This window comes from Salvia hispanica, chromosome 2, assembly GCF_029641045.1.
Source record: "Salvia hispanica isolate PSC_SH4W2 chromosome 2, Shi_PSC_v1, whole genome shotgun sequence".
In the NCBI taxonomy this organism is placed as follows: domain Eukaryota; kingdom Viridiplantae; phylum Streptophyta; class Magnoliopsida; order Lamiales; family Lamiaceae; genus Salvia; species Salvia hispanica.
In genome coordinates, this window is record NC_142693.1 from 59,471,847 (window position 1) to 59,491,342 (window position 19,496).

The following is a 19,496-nucleotide window of genomic DNA, read 5'->3' on the forward strand; positions in this document are numbered from 1 at the left end:
GTGCTCTCTGGTGTAAGGAACTAACCTTGTGGGCTGTGATGAGAAATGTCTTAGCCTTTAGCCCAAGATTGGTTTCCTAGAATAAGAGTCCAAGGTGGAATATGTTGAATTTATGTGGACCATTATTCTTTGGGCTTGATTTAATGTGTGTCTGGGCTTTTATCCTTACTGGACTTAGCCCAGAAGCCCAATCACTTAAGTGATGCCTCTGGATTTCTGCCACGTGTCCCCTTCACTCGAATTGTGCTCCTCAGTCGTTGGATCGAGGGTTTGCTTGGTGTGTTAGTTTATGTGAGAAGGAGAGCTGCTTTCCTCTCTCATTCGATACACTTCTCTTTCTTTCTACTCTCTGAAACTCTCCATCTTCTCCCTGCTTCTCCGGTTGATTCCTTGAGATTCTTCACCATTCTTGTGTGAACAATCAAGTGTTGAGTTGTTAGGAAGACAACTGCTTCGGTTGCTTGTGGTGTGAGAATTAGGGTTTCTGTTCTGAGGTGGTTTCAGTGACCTAATCCGGTGTGAAGGGGTTGTGTGGTAAATGTATTGACGGTGCGAGGGTAGACTACAGTCGATTCATCGATGCTCCCTTGGATTCGGTTCTAGTTGAATAGATCTGGGCTATGTGGCAGACTCTGAGCCATATTTTGTGATCTATTTTGTTTTACTTTGTTTTCTCTTGTTAGTTGTTGTTTAGATCCGCAAGGATCTTGTGTTGTTATACTAACAAGTTTCTTGAGTGTGCAGGTGTATCAAGAAGTCGAGGTTACTCAAGAACCCTAGCTAGAACTAGTTACTGTAATTGTAATAGTTGTAAGGGGTTTTGCTTGTAATCTGTTGTACATATCAATCGCGTGGTTGGAGTTTGACTGAGCTCCCTTAAATAAGAACAAAGAGGTCTTGGTAATTAGTGAATCCGTCCCTAGTCTGGTCCCTACACTTTTATCAGGTTGAAAAGCAAGGCAATGAACATCCTTCGAATTCGAAGCATTAACGAATGTGTTTACTGGATACAACTTCACATTTGCACCAGCAAAGTACAGCGTCACGATGGGCGCTAGGATGCGGCGGCCGGGCGTCTTGTAACACAGCCGCTGCAACGACTCCGGATCAGGGTGAACATCCATGTTCATCTGCTACCTCATCGCTGCTTCTAAGGACTCGTAGAGCTTCACAGGAATATGCGTGGCTATGATTCCAGTGTCGATGATCATCTTTTGATTGGAGAAGCCAAAGATCTTCGATGAGTAAGGGAAATCGGAGAGGGTGGATGCCGCCAGCCTCGTGGTTCCCACACTTATTCCTTTTAAGCTGACAGCACAAGAATTCTTGACAATTTGCATAGCAGTGGTGACTACTGAAGCACCAGTAACTGCAGCTCTGCTGCCAAAATGCATTTTGCTGGGCTTGGGATTGCTGTGTGCATTTGGGACTAAGCAATAAGAGAACTTACCACCAATAACAGAGTTCATTTGGGTGATAAGGGAACCCGGTCCGACCCCTAGCCCGATCACTCCAGATGCATCCACGCTGGTGTCAGCAGAGTTATCGTAACCACATCCGAAAACCATGTTTGGAAGAGAGGTTGGCGCACCTGAGGTGGTTTTCATGGTGATCGCGTCCGAGGAGAGGACTCCACGAGAGTGGTACTTCACCTGGTACGACAAGGAGTACCTGCACGAGTTGTCTCCAGAGGTCGAAGGCGTCCCTCCAAGCGACTTGCAGGCCTTTGAATTACCGGCCACCACTTTGTAAGATGAAGATTTATTGGGCGTGAAGAGAGGCTGCTTCTGAGGGAAGCACTTGGTACATGGCGTGCACTGCATCCATGAAAGAGCAGTAGTTGTGTCAATAATGCTAAAAGCAAGAAGGATAAAACTGTATGAATCGACATGAAAATCTCTATGGTCTTGATATACAATGAAGTAGGTAGCTTTATATAACACAATGAAAAGCTTATACAGGGAAATGGAAATCAAAGCATGATTATGAACAACCTCTATAATATTTCTTTCCCAATATCTGCACTCATTGCTAGATCCTTACAGATAACAAAACAAATCTGGATGGTTATATTGATATCTGGAGTTAATGTAGATATTTCAGTATGTTAGAACTTAGAATGGGGATTTGATGAACTTTGCCAATACAATAACAGAGCGAATACCACAACAACATACTCAACCGAACAATGAGATGCACAATTAAAACATTGACCAACTTCTCTACACATTTATAAAGAGACGTCCTCGCCCTTTTCTCGAGCAATAGATGCAGAGAGGATTCCAAGATCCCTGTTCAAGAATGTTAAAGCAGTTTCACACTCTGAAATTATTAGCATTACTGAGGACGGATCTCCAGCAACTGTTTCAGAAGATCCAACTGCTACTGCTGCATGTGAATCCCGAAGATTCTTCAAGTTTCCATAGAACTATCACAATGAAAGAAGAGTATTACTTCATTTACTTTGAATCAAAGTTTGAGGGATAAACGTAGTTAAGTTTAGGATAATTAAAATTTGAGGTCAAAATCGAAAAATGCTGAAGTTGAAGGTAGTGAAACTACTATTAACCCAAAGTTTAATATAACCAAACTTTCTTTGAACAACCTTATAGTAAACTTTTCAACCACTAAATCAATAACCCCTAAACAACTCCACCATCTTCCTGTTAGGATGCCAACTAGGATATTACACAACTAGAACTTATGTGTATGTCTTTTTCTCATCCATTAAAGATAGAAAGTCACCTAAATGTTCCAATTCTAGAATCCTAATATTATTAAAATAAGCATCTACAGCGGTTCTAATTAAAAGATATCCTAACTATCAAGCTGTCAAATGCCAGTTGGTATGCATATGTAGAAGTGGCCTAAAGCCATATTTGTAAGCTTTGAGTAATCAATAAATCACATTTTGTCTTATAGTGACAATTCTATCATATTTGCAACAATCTTCATAACTCTGCTTTCACTTGCACATGCATACAACATCAATATTAGGTGCAATGGCTTTACACATATGACTAAATGTACATTAGATTTTCAATGATGTGGAAGGAGAATAGTGAACTAATGCCCTATTATCTGCATCCTTGTATAGTTTCATACTTTCAACAAAGAAACAATATAAGCAGTGAAATAATTAAACAGAAATTTTCATAAAAAGAAGAGCTTTTACTTGTTCAACTTCAGTGAATCACAGCAGTATAATCTAAAAAAATGTATGAATTCCAAACTGTCTCATCTCATCAGAAGATAACAAGAGAACTTACATGGCACTTCAACATTCTCATAGGGAAATCAAACAACCTGCAATTATTTAAAACCTAAATTCCTTGAATCAACATTCTTCATCGCCATTGCATCAAACAGTGCTCTACCCTCCCAAAAATTCACATATCGTGAAATTATAGAGCACGCAACTTCTTCTCGCCTCCTCCAGCCTACCATTCTTCGCAACTCAGTCCATGAAACTGTAAAAATAGTCCCATCAAAATAGAAGCTTTTTAAGAAATGTAATGAAAAGTGAGTTGAAAAAGTTAGTGGAATGTGGGTCATAATTTATATATAAGTTTTATAATAAAATGTGAGTATAAATGAGTTAGTAGGACATGAGATCCATTACCAAAAATGGTAAAAAGTAAAATGGGACAAATTTTGTGGGATGGACGGAAATGGAAAAATAGGATAAACTTTCAGGGATGGAGTTAGTAGGAGATATAAGTGAATTGATTATTGTAATAAAAATAAATGTCTCACTTAGACTGGGACGTATCAAAAAGAACGGGAGTAATATTAGTTACTTAAAGTGAAGAAAGAAAGTAAACTAAGAAAAAAGAATAAAGCATTACTATTTTATTCTCAAAAACTTAGTTTTGGATGGATTGTGAAAATTGTTATAGCCGGGGAACTCAGGGCCGTCGTCACCGGTCACCCTCTTGCTGCCAGAGCGCCACCGCTGGAACAGTTGCCGGATTCCAGCAGAAACATGCCTCCAAGAAAAGCCCTCCACTTTTGTAACTTAAATAGCCATATTTTCACATTATAATTTGATGAATTTAATATGCTTTTATAAAAGAGTAAAGGATAATTTTGGTACTGAATATATGACCAAAATATTCACTTTTTGAAAAAAATGTTCATAACAAATGAAACCCTTGTCGGAGGGGTCTTTTTTTGACGATTCAGTAAAAAACTAACGGCCATGTCATTGTGCAGTTAGCGTTCCATTGTTAGTTTTTTTATGGAACCGTAAAAAAAAGGACTATTTCAGCGACATTTTCATTTGATATAGACCCATTTTTTAAAAAGTTAACATTTTGGACCAAATTCGTATTTTGCACCAAAATTTTCTTTATTCTATTACTATTATTATAAATCTGTATTAATTTGTGTTTATTTGTTTTGACGGTGTCTTGCATCATTGGCTGCTTTGAGCAGAAAGAAAGTCTTTAACAATTTTTTTTCTAAATGACGCATGTATTTTAAAGAATAAAATTGGAGGTTTCATGCCGAAAGTGGAGAGGAAGAGATTGTCCAGATTGTCCAGAATGTCCAATTGTTTGCACCTCTTGTCATTTGATTAATACTTCTTCGCTCCTTTAAATTTTGTCATAATTTGACCAGACACGAGTTTTAAGAAATATAATAGAAAGTGAGTTGAAAAAGTTAGTGAAGAATGAGTCTTACTTTTATATATTAGTTTTATATTCCATATATCCACCATTTAAAGAGTCATTTTGACTTAACACGGGTTTTAAGAAATTGTTTGACTTTGTGAAGAAAAGTAAAGAGAGAAAGTGAGTGAAATGGGCGACTCATTTAAAGTATTAGTCTTACACGGGATTGTGAGTGTAAAAAGTTGGTGGGATGTAGGGTTCGCATACTAAAAGTGGAATAAAGTAAATGGTTCTATAAATCGTGGATAAACTAAAATGACAAAAGGGTTCTTTAAATCGTGGACGGAGGGAGTAATAAAATGTGACTTGGAATGAGTTAGCAGAATATGAGATCCACTACTAAAAATGATAAAAAATGAAACGTGACAAATTTTGTTTGACGGACGAAAATGAAAAAATGTGATAAAAAATTTAAGGAACGGGTGAAGTAAATTGAAATGCTTGAAGGTTTCAATGTTTTGATAGTGGGGCAATGAAAAGTGTTAGGTGTTTTGTGAATTGTGAAGGAAATCTATACGTTCCTCCCCTAAAAATAGGAATTTTTGAAATGGCATAAATTTTAATATAAAATTAAAAAGTAAGAGAGATAGACAGAAGTGGAAAATGAGTTTCACCTTTTTAGAAAGAAAGAGAAAATTTCTATTCTTAGAGAATTGATAAAAAAAAAAAAGTATATACTCCTTCCGTCCCACAATTATTATCACTCTTATGGTGGGCACGAGTTTTAAGAAATGCAAAGAAATTTTTTTTAAAAAAGTAGTGGAATGTGGGACCCACTTTTTTATATTGGTTTTATAATAAAATGCGAGTTAAGTAAGTTAGTAGAATGTGAGACTTATTTACCATTTATGATTAAAATGAAATGGGATGGATCGAAAGAAAATAGAGCGACGATTATTGAGGGACGGAGGGAGTATATATTATGGCAAAAATTGTAGACCCCTCTTCCTTGAGTCTTGTCAAATCTCTTAGCTTGAAGCTAATCAAAATCGTTTTGGATTTCCAAATTCTTGAATTAAATACACATGTCTATCTTTTTGTCAAATACTCTCCATGTCTCATTAAATATGCAACATTTGCTTTTCAGCACGAAATTTTATGTAGTGTTATTTTGTGAATTAATGAATAGAGAATAAAATAAGAGAGAAGAAAAAATAGAGAGAGTATTGTTTCTATTTTTAGAAACATTTTATTTTTAATAGGACAAATTAAAAAGGAAAATGTTTTATTTCTAATGGGGAAGATGGAGTATATAAGCATTAAATGCACACCTCTCAACTTTATGGACAACATTTAATTCCAAAGAGTTGTCGGGATTCTATGGATATTTTTCAGTTCATGCATCTATTACTCTCTCTAAGGAGTTTTTTTTAAGATTCGGTTGAATTTTACAAATATGGAAATAATATTTTCTAGATCCCATTTACCCTGTCTCAAGTAGCAGTACCATTTTGAAGAAAGTTCATGACGCTCGAAGACTGTCATTTTTGTTTTGTAACGGAATAGAGTAATTGAGTAACCGAAACAAACAGAAACGCAAAGAGACGTATATTTACGTGGTTCACCAATTTTGTGCTGGCTACGTCCACGAGTAAAAACGGAAAACGGATTGTATTAAGCTCATCTCAATTTTTCTTATAATTTCAACATGGACTTTCATTAAATCTCGTGGCATCTCAAAGATTATAATATAAAATTCATGCATTCAACTCATGACATACAATTTTATAAATCTAAAAGTATTCAAAGGTGGGGGTTTCACATCGTTTCTGAATTACATTGAAATAAGGTTATTCACAACAGTCATCCATCAGGGCACTAACAGTAGTGCCTTTAAAACCCGCTCTTAAAATCCATCTTTCACCTTTTTATCCAGCCACGTCAACATTTTAACTTCCAGCCGCATCACCTTCAACAGCGCCAACACCAAAATCAGCCCCACCTTATTTCACCATTTTCATTTTTTTTTTTTTTGAAGTGTTAGGTAATTTATTTAAAAACAAATGAAATTGTCTTTAAATAAGTAAAAAGCATAAAATGGACTTCATTGTAGTAATTAAATTTATTTTTTATTGTAGTGAATGGATATATAAGTTAAATGGGAGCACTATGGTGACACCATAGTTAAAATGACAACCTAGATAAGCAATCTGCGATACATAAGCAAGCAACTCGGCATATAGTTCTAAGTAATCTGCGATACGAAATTAGAGCACTATAGTGACACCATAGTTAAAATGACAAATTAAGCAAACAATCTGCTATACACAGGCAAGCAATCTATGATACATAGGCAAAAAACTTGGCATATGATTCCAAGCAATCTACGATACAAAATCAGAAATAATCAAGCAATATGCTATACATTCCTTAAATATAACATTCGTTGGCTCTATCTATGAGCGCAATATACATTCACCAAATAGGAGATATAATACGAAATACGTGTCCAGTTCGGGTTCGGGATCAGGTAGGCAGAGAAATAGGAAATTGATCGATGACTTGTAGCCACGGGTTATCCACCTCATTCGGAGGAATAGTCCTCAACGCCCTCCACACACCACTCGCACACTTGAAACCCGACCCGAACCCGAGCTGCCAAACCCGGTCTCCCCTCCGAACCCGGCCCTTCGCCTCCGCATACGCCAGCTGATACCACACTGAACTACTTGACGTATTACAATACCTATAAAGCGTCATTCTGGACGGCTCCATATCCCACGCTCTCAGCTTCAAACTCGTCTCCACCGCGTCCAGCACCGCCTTCCCGCCCGCATGGATGCAGAAATGCTCGAACGCCGCCTTGAAATCCGGCACGTATGGGCGAAGCCCTTTCATGTTGAGAAATCTTCGGCCAATGAGCGTTGCGAGGAACGTGAGTTTCTCGGAGATGGGGAGCACGAGTGGGCCCAGGGAGGTGATGTTGGCCTTGAGGGCTTCGCCGGCGACGGAGGGGAGGTCTTTGGATATGGTGATGCCGAGGGCTCCTTCTTTGTCGGCTTCTTGGAATACGCACTTGTAGGAGCGGTCGTCGGCGCCGCGGTGGGTGCGGAGGGTGTGGCTCAACTCGTATTTGGAGATGCGGCGGTCAGAGCGGCGGTTGGATAAGAGGAGGGCGGCGCCGCCCATGCGAAAGAGGCAGTTGGAGAGGAGCTTTGATTTGTCGTGGCCGAGGTAATAGCCGCTGGTTGGGCTTTCTAGGCTCACGATTAGGGCGTAACTATTGCGTTGAACCTGCGTGCGTGCACTATCATTAGGGTTTATCAAGATATAAATTTTCATGACATATGAACAATTCACAATTTTATACTTACTCAGTTTCATATTAGTGGAGTCATTTTGTCATTTTGGTATGTACCATAATAATAGAATTATTTCCCTAGGAGTAAAAGTCAACACATTTATTCTCAGTTATTTTACTCTCTTTTATTTTATTCTTACTTTACTTAATTTATTTGTGTGCCGAAAAGAAACACATCTATTACACGTTAATTTCGTAATCAGTTTAAGACACAAGACAAAACGTCATTTCAAACTTAATTAGACGCTTTCGTTTTTCACAACGTCGTTTTTTCAACATGTCTTAAATCAGCTACCACATCGCGCGTAATTCACCGGAATGTGAAGGATGAGTCAAACCTCGTGATTTATTTTCCACATTTTAAAAATCTTAGGACAGATCAGAACATTATAGTCTTTCGTGATTTATTTGGCAATTTGTCCTTCTTTATAAAACTACTCCATGATAGTATAAAACCTGGAGGAGGCGTTTGGCGAGGTCGACGGCAATGAGGCCAGCGCTGCAGCCCATTCCCCCCAAGTTGTAGGTGAGCACATCCTCTCTCAGCTTGTACCTGTTGACGATCATGGCTGACAGTGACGGCACCGGATTGAACGTCGATATATTCACCACCACCACACCAATCTGAGCAGCCTCCACCCCAGTCTTGGCCATCAGATCATCCACGGCTCCGCACAGTACAATCTCTGCCTCCTCCCTCGCGCATTCGAACGACGATTTTGGCGGGAAGTCTCTGACGCCGTAGATGAAGGTCTCCTCTCCGGCCCCTGACCTCTCGATGACCTTGGTAGTGAAGGAGAGGCTCTCCGGGCTGAGCAGGGTTGACATCTTCTCCTTGAAGGTATCCCGGTTTGTTGAGAAAGCCGGGTCGTGTCGGTAGCATGTGAAATCCACCAAGTATACTTTTCTCGGACGGAGGAAGTAGGAAAATAATATGCACAAGGACAAGATGGCGGCGGCGGCGGCGGCGGTTAAGCTGTCGTTGTAGAGGTGGTTGAGATTGATGATTGCGGCTAAGATGAGAGATGGGATGATGAGGAATAGGGCGTTGGTGATGATGTGATGGTAGCATCGATTTGACATGATTTTGAGGTTTTTCGATGCCATCTTGTTTTGGGTTTGGGAATGAGAAAGGTGTTGCATGGATTATATCATTATATAGAAGAGAATGAGTGATGTGTCTTTTCTTTGCATAGTGCAATTCATTTTAGACTTGAGAGATTATTGTGATTAAAGTTAGAGCATGTGATATGGTTCCCCTTCATTTCCAATTATGGCAAGAGTTGGGACCGAAATTTTTTGCATCACATCAATGTGATAATAGTCATATCTTGTCCTTATATGATTGAATAATCATACCCTCTTTACGATAGCCTTTGAAGTTTGAAGAGTATGGGTGACTCATTTTCATTATATGTCATATTAATGATGAGTTTCTTGTTTCCCGTGTGAAAATTTGATAATAATTTAGTCCACATGGACACGGGCTTGTTGAGATGACTATATATTTCTTAAATGACACTGACATAGTAAATAATCATATTTATCTTCTATATTTAATTAAAGGGTCGTGTTAGAATGATAACTATACTAATTTGATAACTTGGATAATTATATAAAACTAGCACATTTCTTTTACCAACTTTTTTTCACTCACTTTTTGTTACATTTTTTAAAATCCGAACTGAGTCAATTAATAATGATGGAGGGAGTATTTTATACGAAGGGCGTGATACAACTTCAAATAAATTTTTGCAATTATGACGAATGAGATTGACTGTAGTGTGATCCAATATCGCATAAACAGGGCGAGGTACATTGTTACGCGCAAAAAATGTAATTTATTCATACAAAAGAATAAATATAGCCTTTTATCATGAGTAAACATATGACAACGGAACACTACAAATTAATTGCGTGTTAATGTGTCAAATAGTGAAACGTGTGCTATCTATGGAACCATAACATGGTAAAAATACTTATATAATTTCAACACAAAGGTCAACTGAATCACATTCTATAATTACTTGGAGTTTTAATTAGTGTTTAGTAATTCCAGTGTTATAATTAATATCTACCAATCGTTAGTTATATTAATGATTTGAACTAAAATACGTATCGGTGCATAGAATTAGAATAAATACATTAAAAGTGCACTTATGACCATACATACATAGATGCACGTCGGTTTCACCGCTAGCTTATGCTAAATGTGTGAATTTGTTGATTAGAGCATTCATAATTAATGTGCCCTGAAAATTATAGCCTCAACCCCACTTTTCAGCTACCATGCCAATTTTTATCATTTTAGATCCAACACCTGCAATGTATGATCAACACCTACAATACGATCCCCCTCATTTTTAGCCATTAAAATTTAATTGAAAAATACATTAGCTGAAATAAAAAAATGAATGTCCATAAAAAATCAATAATATAAATGCTGAAAAAATTGTGATTAAATATCGAAAAAGAAGAATGTGGATCTAAAGAGAGAGAAAATAAGTGATAAAAACAGTAATCAAATGTATAAGTTTGGGTGTGAAAAGTGGTAAGAAAAAAAAAGAGTATTTATAGATGAAATTGGAGTATATAAAATAATCAAAAAAAATTTTTAAAAATGGGGGTGATTTTCTGGGCTGCCCTATCGTTTTTCAAGCTGCAATGGGCACTACCCAAGTGTATCGAGGGAGGGGCTTAAGCCCTCAATGAATTTTTTTTTTTACTTTTTTTCTATTAATTATTTTTAAAATTTATTCAAATTTAGTGTAAATTATAGTGTAAAAGTCCCTACAAATTATCTAAATTACTCAAATATATACTTTAAAACAAAATATAGAAATCTCTGCCCCTATCGATAAATATTTCTGCGTCCGTCACTGACTCCGAGCCACCACTTCAAGTGTGGCTGCATTGTAAGTGCTCTTAGATCCAATTCTTAAATGGATGGAGAATAGGAAAGAGAATACATTGGGAGAGATTAAGGGAAAATAAATAGAAATGAAAATACAGTAGGAAATACAAAAATATATTACTTCATTCGTCCATCATTAAATGTCACACTTAGATCTGACACGAATTTTTAGAAAAACGTAATAAAAAGTTGGTTGAAAAATTTAGTAGAATGTAGGTCTTACTTTCTTATATTACAATAATTTTATAATAAAATGTGAGATGAATAGGTAATGGATAATAGTAAAAAGTAAGTCTGACACATATTGGCGGATAGACCGTAAAAGAAATTAGTGACAAATAATGACCGATTGAGGAAATACTTTAATTTTTGCAATAAATGAAAATGACTCGTCTATCTTAAAACGTCAAGGAATTGAAAAACGACCCAATTGATGATTATCAAGAATGACATTCTAATTATCGTAATTAAAGACTATTACGAGTAAATGATCATCAGTATACTAATGTGTTTAACGTTTAAAATTGGTTTAGTATTGATCACATATATAAGTGGAGATTAAGTTTAAATTTGGCTTATTTAAAAAATCTAAATTATTGTTAAGTCATTTCTTAAAAGCGTAAATTATTTTTGGACCTATAAAAAATTTGTAGGAAAACATGGAACGTGTGGGAAATTTGAAAAGGCTAGGCCTTTGGCCTTTCATATGATGTAACCTCCAATATGTTTATGAGGTGCCTTAATGCCCAGACCTCTCGTGTGGCCACTCCTATCCTATAAATAGGTGTGGATTTGAGAGATGAGAACACACAATCAATCATTCTCTCTTCTCTCTAAGATCTCTAGCATTCTAGTTCGCATATAGGAGCATTGCATAGCTCAGTTCTCGCCTCCAATTCAAGTTCGCCGGAGCCTACGAGTTTGAGGTGCTTTAACTCGGTAGGAGGAAAGTCGTTTAATCTTTGGGACGTTGCGCCAATCCGTGAGCACTAGCCGGGGCGTATCTCGTCTTGCGGAGAGAGGGTTACCTCGACTCGACTTGAAGAAGACAATAGTTTGCATCTTGTTCTTTTATTGTATTTCTTTTGTTTTATTTACCTTCTAGTTTTTTATCCTTTTGTAATAGCAAGAGTTCCGTGTAAAGGCTACACCATTTCTAACAAAATTAATACAAGTTAGGGCGTTGATTATTTCTGAAGTGCGTATTTCTTTGACGTGCGTATATCTTTTGACGTTTCATCCACTAAATAGCGTTTTATGGTTAGTTGTTTCGTCAAGATCCTCTTTTCCCAATTTATACTGCCCCAAAATTAGGCTTGATTAGAAAGTGCTATTAATTTAATTCTATAACTACTTTAACCAGAGTAGCATTCATTGCTGAACAATTAAAAGATTAGGCTGTCTTGGTAAAGCATAAAAAGATAAGGGTGTAGATGTAATGGTGGTACCGTCGTTCAAACCGGCAATTATGGTTCCACGGGAAATGGATTTATGACCGGAACGGCATTTTACCGGTTATAATTCTGAACTTGTCGTTTCTGATTTTGTAAATTATACAAACAATAATGTAATAGGAGAAAAACAAGTAATACTACTAATAAAAGATAAGTTGACTAGATTGAGACGATGTTTTGCAAGAGTGACAAAAATGGTCTCTGTACTATCTCACTCGTAGTCTTTGCACTTTAAAAATATCGTCAAACAACTCTGGACTAAAGGTTTATCTCAAAAATAGTCCTTTTGGCTTTTTTCTTAACCGAAAATGCCCTTTTAGGGTGCAGGACAATTTGATTTATTTACACTTTTAATTTTTAAAATCTGATATTATTTCCGTGATGTACTAAATCTGATATTATTTTAAAAGGGATGTGATCAAATGAAAACTCTAAATATTGTACAAATTCAAAACTATGATCTAGTCCATTGAAAAATGTCAACAGATCACAAAAAAACATCAACAGGAAAATGTCAACAGAATTTCAACGGTAGTCAATAATTGATGTTGTGTTGATATTGTGTTGATACCGTGTTGATATTATAAAATCTTGAAATTTTACACTGTTTTGATATTGTATTGAAACTGTGTAGAAGAGGTTTGTACAATATATATGTTTGCATTTTATCACTACCCTATTTCAAAACTATCATTCTTCTTCCCTTTTTTCCATTCTCCACTTTATTCCTTTATTTCAATATTAGATTTAAAATTATTAAAATTATTAAATAACAAAAAATAATAGTTTTAATCAATATTTGATAGTGTCTAATATTTAATTAATAAGATATACCGGCGCCAATTTAGTTTTAATCAATATTTAATAGTTTTAAGCATAAATAGATATACATCTAATGTAAGACTATATAATTTTCGTTTATTTATTTGAAAACAATCAAAATTAACTAGAAAATTTAAACAAAAATACTCCTATATAAATACTTAAAATGGGTAAGTAGTAGGAAATAATGGATAGCAAGACACATACTCCATTCATCCCAGATTAAGAGTCACTTTTTGGCATAAAAGTCCGTCTCAGTTTAAGAGTCACTTTTAGAATTTTCCATATTTGAACATACAATTTTACCTCATTCTTCATTAAAATTACATAAAAATGTCATTATCTACATTAAAATAAATCAAAACAAAAATCAAAAGTCAAAAGGGACCCACCTTCAACCAACTCCACCATCTCACTTCATTTATTACACACTCCACCAACTCACTTCATTTATTACACACTTCAACTCTTTCTTAAAATCCGAGTCATAACAATAAGTGACTCTAAATGTGGGACTGAGGTAGTACTTATTATAGTACAGACTATAATGTTTTGATAAAAAGGTTTTCAAAAAATATAAAAATGAACTAATTTTGTGGGATAAAAAAAATGACAAAAAGAAACTATGTTTTTGGAATGGATGGAGTATGATAGAATAATAGTAGTCTCAAAATTTTAGTACTATCAAATTTTTAGTCAACTTCATAATATTTAATCACAAGCAATTATAACAACCGAACGATTCATATTATTATTTTGACTTCTTCAGTTCAGCTGAATATTATATTAAATAACAAAAATTAATAGTGTTAATCAATATTTATAGTCTCCATGAATTAATAGTTTTAATTAAAAAAATTTATTGATATTTAAAAATCTAAATTTATAATTTTAATTTTATAAAATTAAGTCTAATATTTAAATAAAGAAATAAAGTGAAGGATGGCAAAAAGGAAGAAGAATGATAATTTTGAAATTAATATCAAATTTAGTACATCACTGAAATAATATCAAATTTAAAAAGTTAAAAGTATAAAAAGACCAAATTGTCAGCATTCCAAAAGGGCATTTTCGGTTCAAAAAAAAGCCAAAAGGATCACTTTTGAGATAAACTCTTAGTCCAAGATTGTCTGACGATATTTTTAAAATCCAGGGACTATGGACGAGATAAACCCATAGTTCAGAGACCATTTTTGTAGTTCACTCTTTGCAATACAATCTTATCTGTCGAATCTATTTATACTATCAATAAATATGATAGCATTGTCATCTCCTCGGAATCGGCAGCCTAACAGAGAAGTTTTCCAAACAACTACATACTCCATATGGAATACAATACACCAAAAGGTAAATGTCTGGAAAATAGTACTCCTTCTGTCCCATTTCAAGTAATTGACTGTTTTTCGGCACGTGTTTGAGGAAAATGATACTCCCTTCGTCCCGCTTAAGATGACACGTTTTCCTTTTTAGTTTGTCCCAACTAAGATGACACATTTTCTTTTTTAGTAACTTTCTCTCTCCAATTAATACACTCAACCACTTTTTCTCACTCCTATTAAAATATCCATCTATCTTCATCTCTCTACTTTAATACCTGGGACTAGATCCTCTGCAGTGGGAAGAAATCACAGCACCGTGCTGTGCCTTTAAACGACGCCGCTTTTAGCCTCTTTCTTGCTGCTTTTCCATCCTTGTTTTACATTACCGTTCCATATTTGTTATTTTATATTATAATAATAGTTTGAGCTTAGGAATTCTTTAAAATTAGAATTAAAAATAACAACACCGCCTTCTTTTTTATTATGTGTTTCTTTTCTTCCTTTTTACTATTTCTATTTCTTTAATAATTCAATTTGTAAATTATTTATTTATATATTTGTAACATTATATGTTTTGTAACAAAGAAACAAAAACTGGTTAATAATACTCCAATCTGCATAATGGAGTAATATTTTTTCATCATAAAAAACTAAACTAAACCAAATTTGAATAAAAATAATAATTATGGAATTAAGACTGAAATAATTGGTCAGTTCATTAATTAGTTGCTCAAATAAATAGTACTCCCTCCGTTCCATAGTAATAGAGGCGTTTTTCCATTTCCGTCCGTTCCATAGTAATAGAGGCGTTTTTCCATTTCCGTCCGTACCATAGTAATAGAGTCATTTCCCTTTTTAGTAAAAGTCAACACATTTTTCCACACCTACTTTACTCTCTCTTACTTTTTTTCTCTCTTCATCTCTTTACCTTTTTCATTTTCCACTTTATTCTCTCTTTATTTAACTCACCTAACACAATTTTTCTTAATCTCCGTGTCGAAAATTTTTGCCTCCATTACTATGGAACGGAGGGAGTACTATATTTTTGACTAAACACTTAATTTAATTTAGTTATGTCACTTTGGAGGATATCAAATAAATATTGTAAACATATACTATAACAAATTAATCATGAGGATATCAAATAAATATTGTAAACATATACTATAACAAATTAATCATGAGTATTTCAGTTATTAAGAATCGTTAATTAACTATTACTAGAATGCTTAATATACATCAATATTCGATAGGTAATGTAAAAAAAGAAGAAACACATATAATAAAATAAATAATTTATAAATTGAATTATTAAAGAAATAGAAATAGTAAAAAGGAAGAAAAGAAACACATAATAAAAAAGAAGGCGGTGTTGTTATTTTTAATTCTAAATTTAAAGAATTCCTAAGCTCAAACTACTAATATAAAATAACAAATATGGAACGGTAATGTAAAACAAGGATGGAAAAGCAGCAAGAAAGAGGCCAAAAGCGGCGTCCTTTAAAGGCACAGCACGGTGCTGTGATTTCTTCCCACTGCAGAGGATCTAGTCCCTTAATACCTACACTCACCTTCTCTCTCTCCAATTAAACACTTTAACCAATAACTCCTAAAATCCCGTGCAGGCTAAGCAATGTGTCATCTTAGCCGGGACGGAGGGAGTAATAAATAGTTAAAGTGGAGAAAAAATAAAGTAAGTAAGAGAATAATGTAGAAATCAATCACTTGAGCTAAGATGGTCTATTTGACTATTTCCAAGCACTTACCTTGGTGAATACTCTCTCCGTCCCCCAAATATTGTCTCACTTTGACCCAGGACGAGTTTTAATAAATGTAATGAAAAGTTAGTTGAAAAGATAGTGGAATCTGAATCCTACTTTTATATATTAGTTTTATAATAAAATGTGAGTAGTAATGAGTTAGTGGAATATGGAGTCTACTATCAAAAATGGTAAAAAGTGAAATGAGATAAATTTTGTGGGACGGACGAAAATGAAAAAATTGGACAAACTTTCATGGACGTAGAGAGTATAATAATAGTCCACAATCATCATTTCAACATTATGAACTAAAGTTCGAGCACATTATAAGAGATATTACTTAGTTACTAACTTATAAATTTATAATGTTTGGTGGCGAACTTTTAACTACTTACATTAATTTATAAGGAAATTTGAAAGGGGAGTGCTTCAGTTGATAACTATATTAAAATAGAACTGGAGAACTTATCAAGTTTAAAGCATTTGATGGCATAAACTATATCAGTTGAGCAACTGATATGTTTCATGATGCGGACTAATAAATTTTATGTAGCCAACTAATAAGTTCTGAAGCTCTGATTTGAAGATAATTCTAAAATAATTTATCTCATTCGAAAGTATAATCCAAAAAAACTAAATTTGTCTGGGCTAAACCGGTGTCAGGTTGGCCTGCATCATTGAATGGGTGGGGTGTATTTGAATTTTAGTCGTTTGTATTATCTATTGCACATGTCTTTTAACATTAGTTAAGTAGATTGTCTATACTTAAATAGCATTAGCCTCTTTATATATTGAGTACATTTGAATTTATTTTAGTAGTAGTAGTAGTATATTTTAATTATAATATGATAATTATATATAAAATATTTGTTCATATATTGCTGTATCTGTTCCAAGTAAGATGATTCCTTCCTTGGGTGGCACGAGATTTTATACAATTTTATTTTGTGTGTTAGATGAAGAGAATAAAGTAAGACAGAGAGAAAATAAAGTACAGAGAGATAAAATGGTTTTTGTTTTAAGTAATGAACATCTTGAATGAGACAAACCAAAAAAGAAAGTAGGTCAAATTTACTTAATTGTCCCTAATAAACCATTTAACTGCAAGAATACAGTTTTGTGCTTAGTTTTTAAGGAGTCGATCCACTGAAGTTGAGCCATCTTCTACCCGGCCGATCCAGTGCCAATTCAGCACCAAGCTATCCACTCGGGAGTCGGGTGGATCCACCCGGTCATCATTCTTAGCTCTCAACTTCGTTAACTCTAACAATGAAAATAGTATACGTAAATGTGTCCAAAAATGTGTATATGTAATTTGCTATGATTATAAGACAAAATAATTAAGATACAGTATATTTAACAAATACTGATGATATTTTTTCCAGAGATAACGTGTATGGATCAATTATGTAGGGTGAGGAAAATTTCTTTATTGTGAAAACGTGAAATAACGTTTAATGCATTAATCTCACGTTGTTTTTATTTCAACCATACCATATATATAAATATGGCTCGAATTAATAGAAACCCCACCCAAGTTATGTAGGTTCGTTAGGTTAACAAAGATCCAACCCCTCTGCGCTCTGACAATTATAATCTCACGTCTACATCTCCATTCTTTCCATAGCTTCCCACTCTTTAATAAATTGGAAATTGAGAATTTAACTAATAATTTAAATTCAATTAAAATTTTGAAATATACTACTCCCTCTGTCCCAGCCTAAGTGACACATTTCTTTTTCGCACGTGTTTTGTGAAAATGATAATAAATAGTAAAAGTGAATGAAAAATAAAGTAAGAGAGACAATAGTAGTATTAAAGTGTATTTATTTAGGCAGATTCAATGTCAAGTTTAAATTCAATAGTCTGCATATTGAAGGTCAATTAAGCCATTAGAAAACGTCTCTTTCTCCATTACTGGATGGTACAATCAGTCTGCTTGAAGGAGACGAGCTTCCTTCCCAGATCAAACCCCACCAAGAAATTGACTTGTGCCAAATTCCCAAGAATGGCTACCCTTTTATCAGGCTGAAAAGCAAGGCAATGAACATCCTTCGAATTCGAAGCATTAACGAATGTGTTTACTGGATACAACTTCACATTTGCACCAGCAAAGTACAGCGTCACGATAGGCGCTAGGATGCTGCGGCCAGGCGTCTTGTAACACAGCCGCTGCAACGATTCCGGATCAGGGTGAACATCCATGTTCATCTGTTTCCTCATCGCTGCTTCTAAGGACTCGTAGAGCTTCACAGGAATATGCGTGGCTATGGTTCCAGTGTCGATGATCATCTTTTGATTGGAGAAACCAAAGATCTTCGATGAGTAAGGGAAATCGGAGAGGGTGGATGCCGCCAGCCTCGTGGTTCCAACACTTATTCCTTTTAAGCTGACAGCATAAGAATTCTTGACAATTTGCATAGCAGTGGTGACTACTGAAGCACCAGTAACTGCAGCTCTGCTGCCAAAATGCATTTTGCTGGGCTTGGGATTGCTGTGTGCATTTGGGACTAAGCAATAAGAGAACTTACCACCAATAATAGAGTTCATTTGGGTGATAAGGGAACCCGGTCCGACCCCTAGCCCGATCACTCCAGATGCATCCACGCTGGTGTCAGCAGAGTTATCGTAACCACATCCGAAAACCATGTTTGGAAGAGAGGTTGGCGCACCTGAGGTGGTTTTCATGGTGATCGTGTCCGAGGAGAGGACTCCACGAGAGTGGTACTTCACCTGGTACGACAAGGAGTACCTGCACGAGTTGTCTCCAGAGGTCGAAGGCGTCCCTCCAAGCGACTTGCAGGCCTTTGAATTACCGGCCACCACTTTGTAAGATGAAGATTTATTGGGCGTGAAGAGAGGCTGCTTCTGAGGGAAGCACTTGGTACATGGCGTGCACTGCATCCATGAAAGAGCACTAGTTGTGTCAAGAATACCGCTTACCTCAAATGGCGGTGTACCAACTGATAATTTCACCAGAAATTCTCCACCAGAAGGTAACACATCAGCGGTGGGAGTACCCGATGCCAAATAATCAGCACGACTCTTGGAGCGCTGTAAGGCTCCGTTTATGAGGTTTCTGTAGCTTGGTTTTGAGTTTTTCAGAGAAAAAACCAAGGAGTCTCTGTGAATCATATCAATGGTAACGCCATCATAGTTTAGTAGTGACACAGAACATGTAGCCAATAATGCTAAAAGCAAGAAGGATAAAACTGTATGAATCGACATGAAAATCTCTATGGTCTTGATA

At 35.5% G+C, this 19,496-nt stretch overlaps 1 protein-coding gene and 2 pseudogenes across 1 annotated transcript; all 3 read right to left on the reverse strand.

The window, feature by feature from the left end:
• Positions 1-881: 881 nt before the first annotated feature.
• Positions 882-2,542, reverse strand: LOC125198827 (aspartic proteinase CDR1 pseudogene; annotated as a pseudogene).
• A 4,366-nt stretch (positions 2,543-6,908) lies between these two features.
• On the reverse strand, positions 6,909-9,092 carry LOC125201912 (3-ketoacyl-CoA synthase 20-like). The gene is made up of 2 exons (XM_048100208.2): positions 8,434-9,092; positions 6,909-7,910 (listed from the first exon to the last, which is right to left on the reverse strand). The coding sequence occupies exons 1-2, from the start codon at positions 9,082-9,084 to the stop codon at positions 7,143-7,145; spliced, it is 1,419 nt and encodes a 472-aa protein (XP_047956165.1). The 5' UTR covers positions 9,085-9,092; the 3' UTR covers positions 6,909-7,142.
• Positions 9,093-18,078: 8,986 nt separating this feature from the next.
• LOC125203551 (aspartic proteinase CDR1 pseudogene) lies at positions 18,079-19,474 on the reverse strand (annotated as a pseudogene).
• Positions 19,475-19,496: the final 22 nt, after the last annotated feature.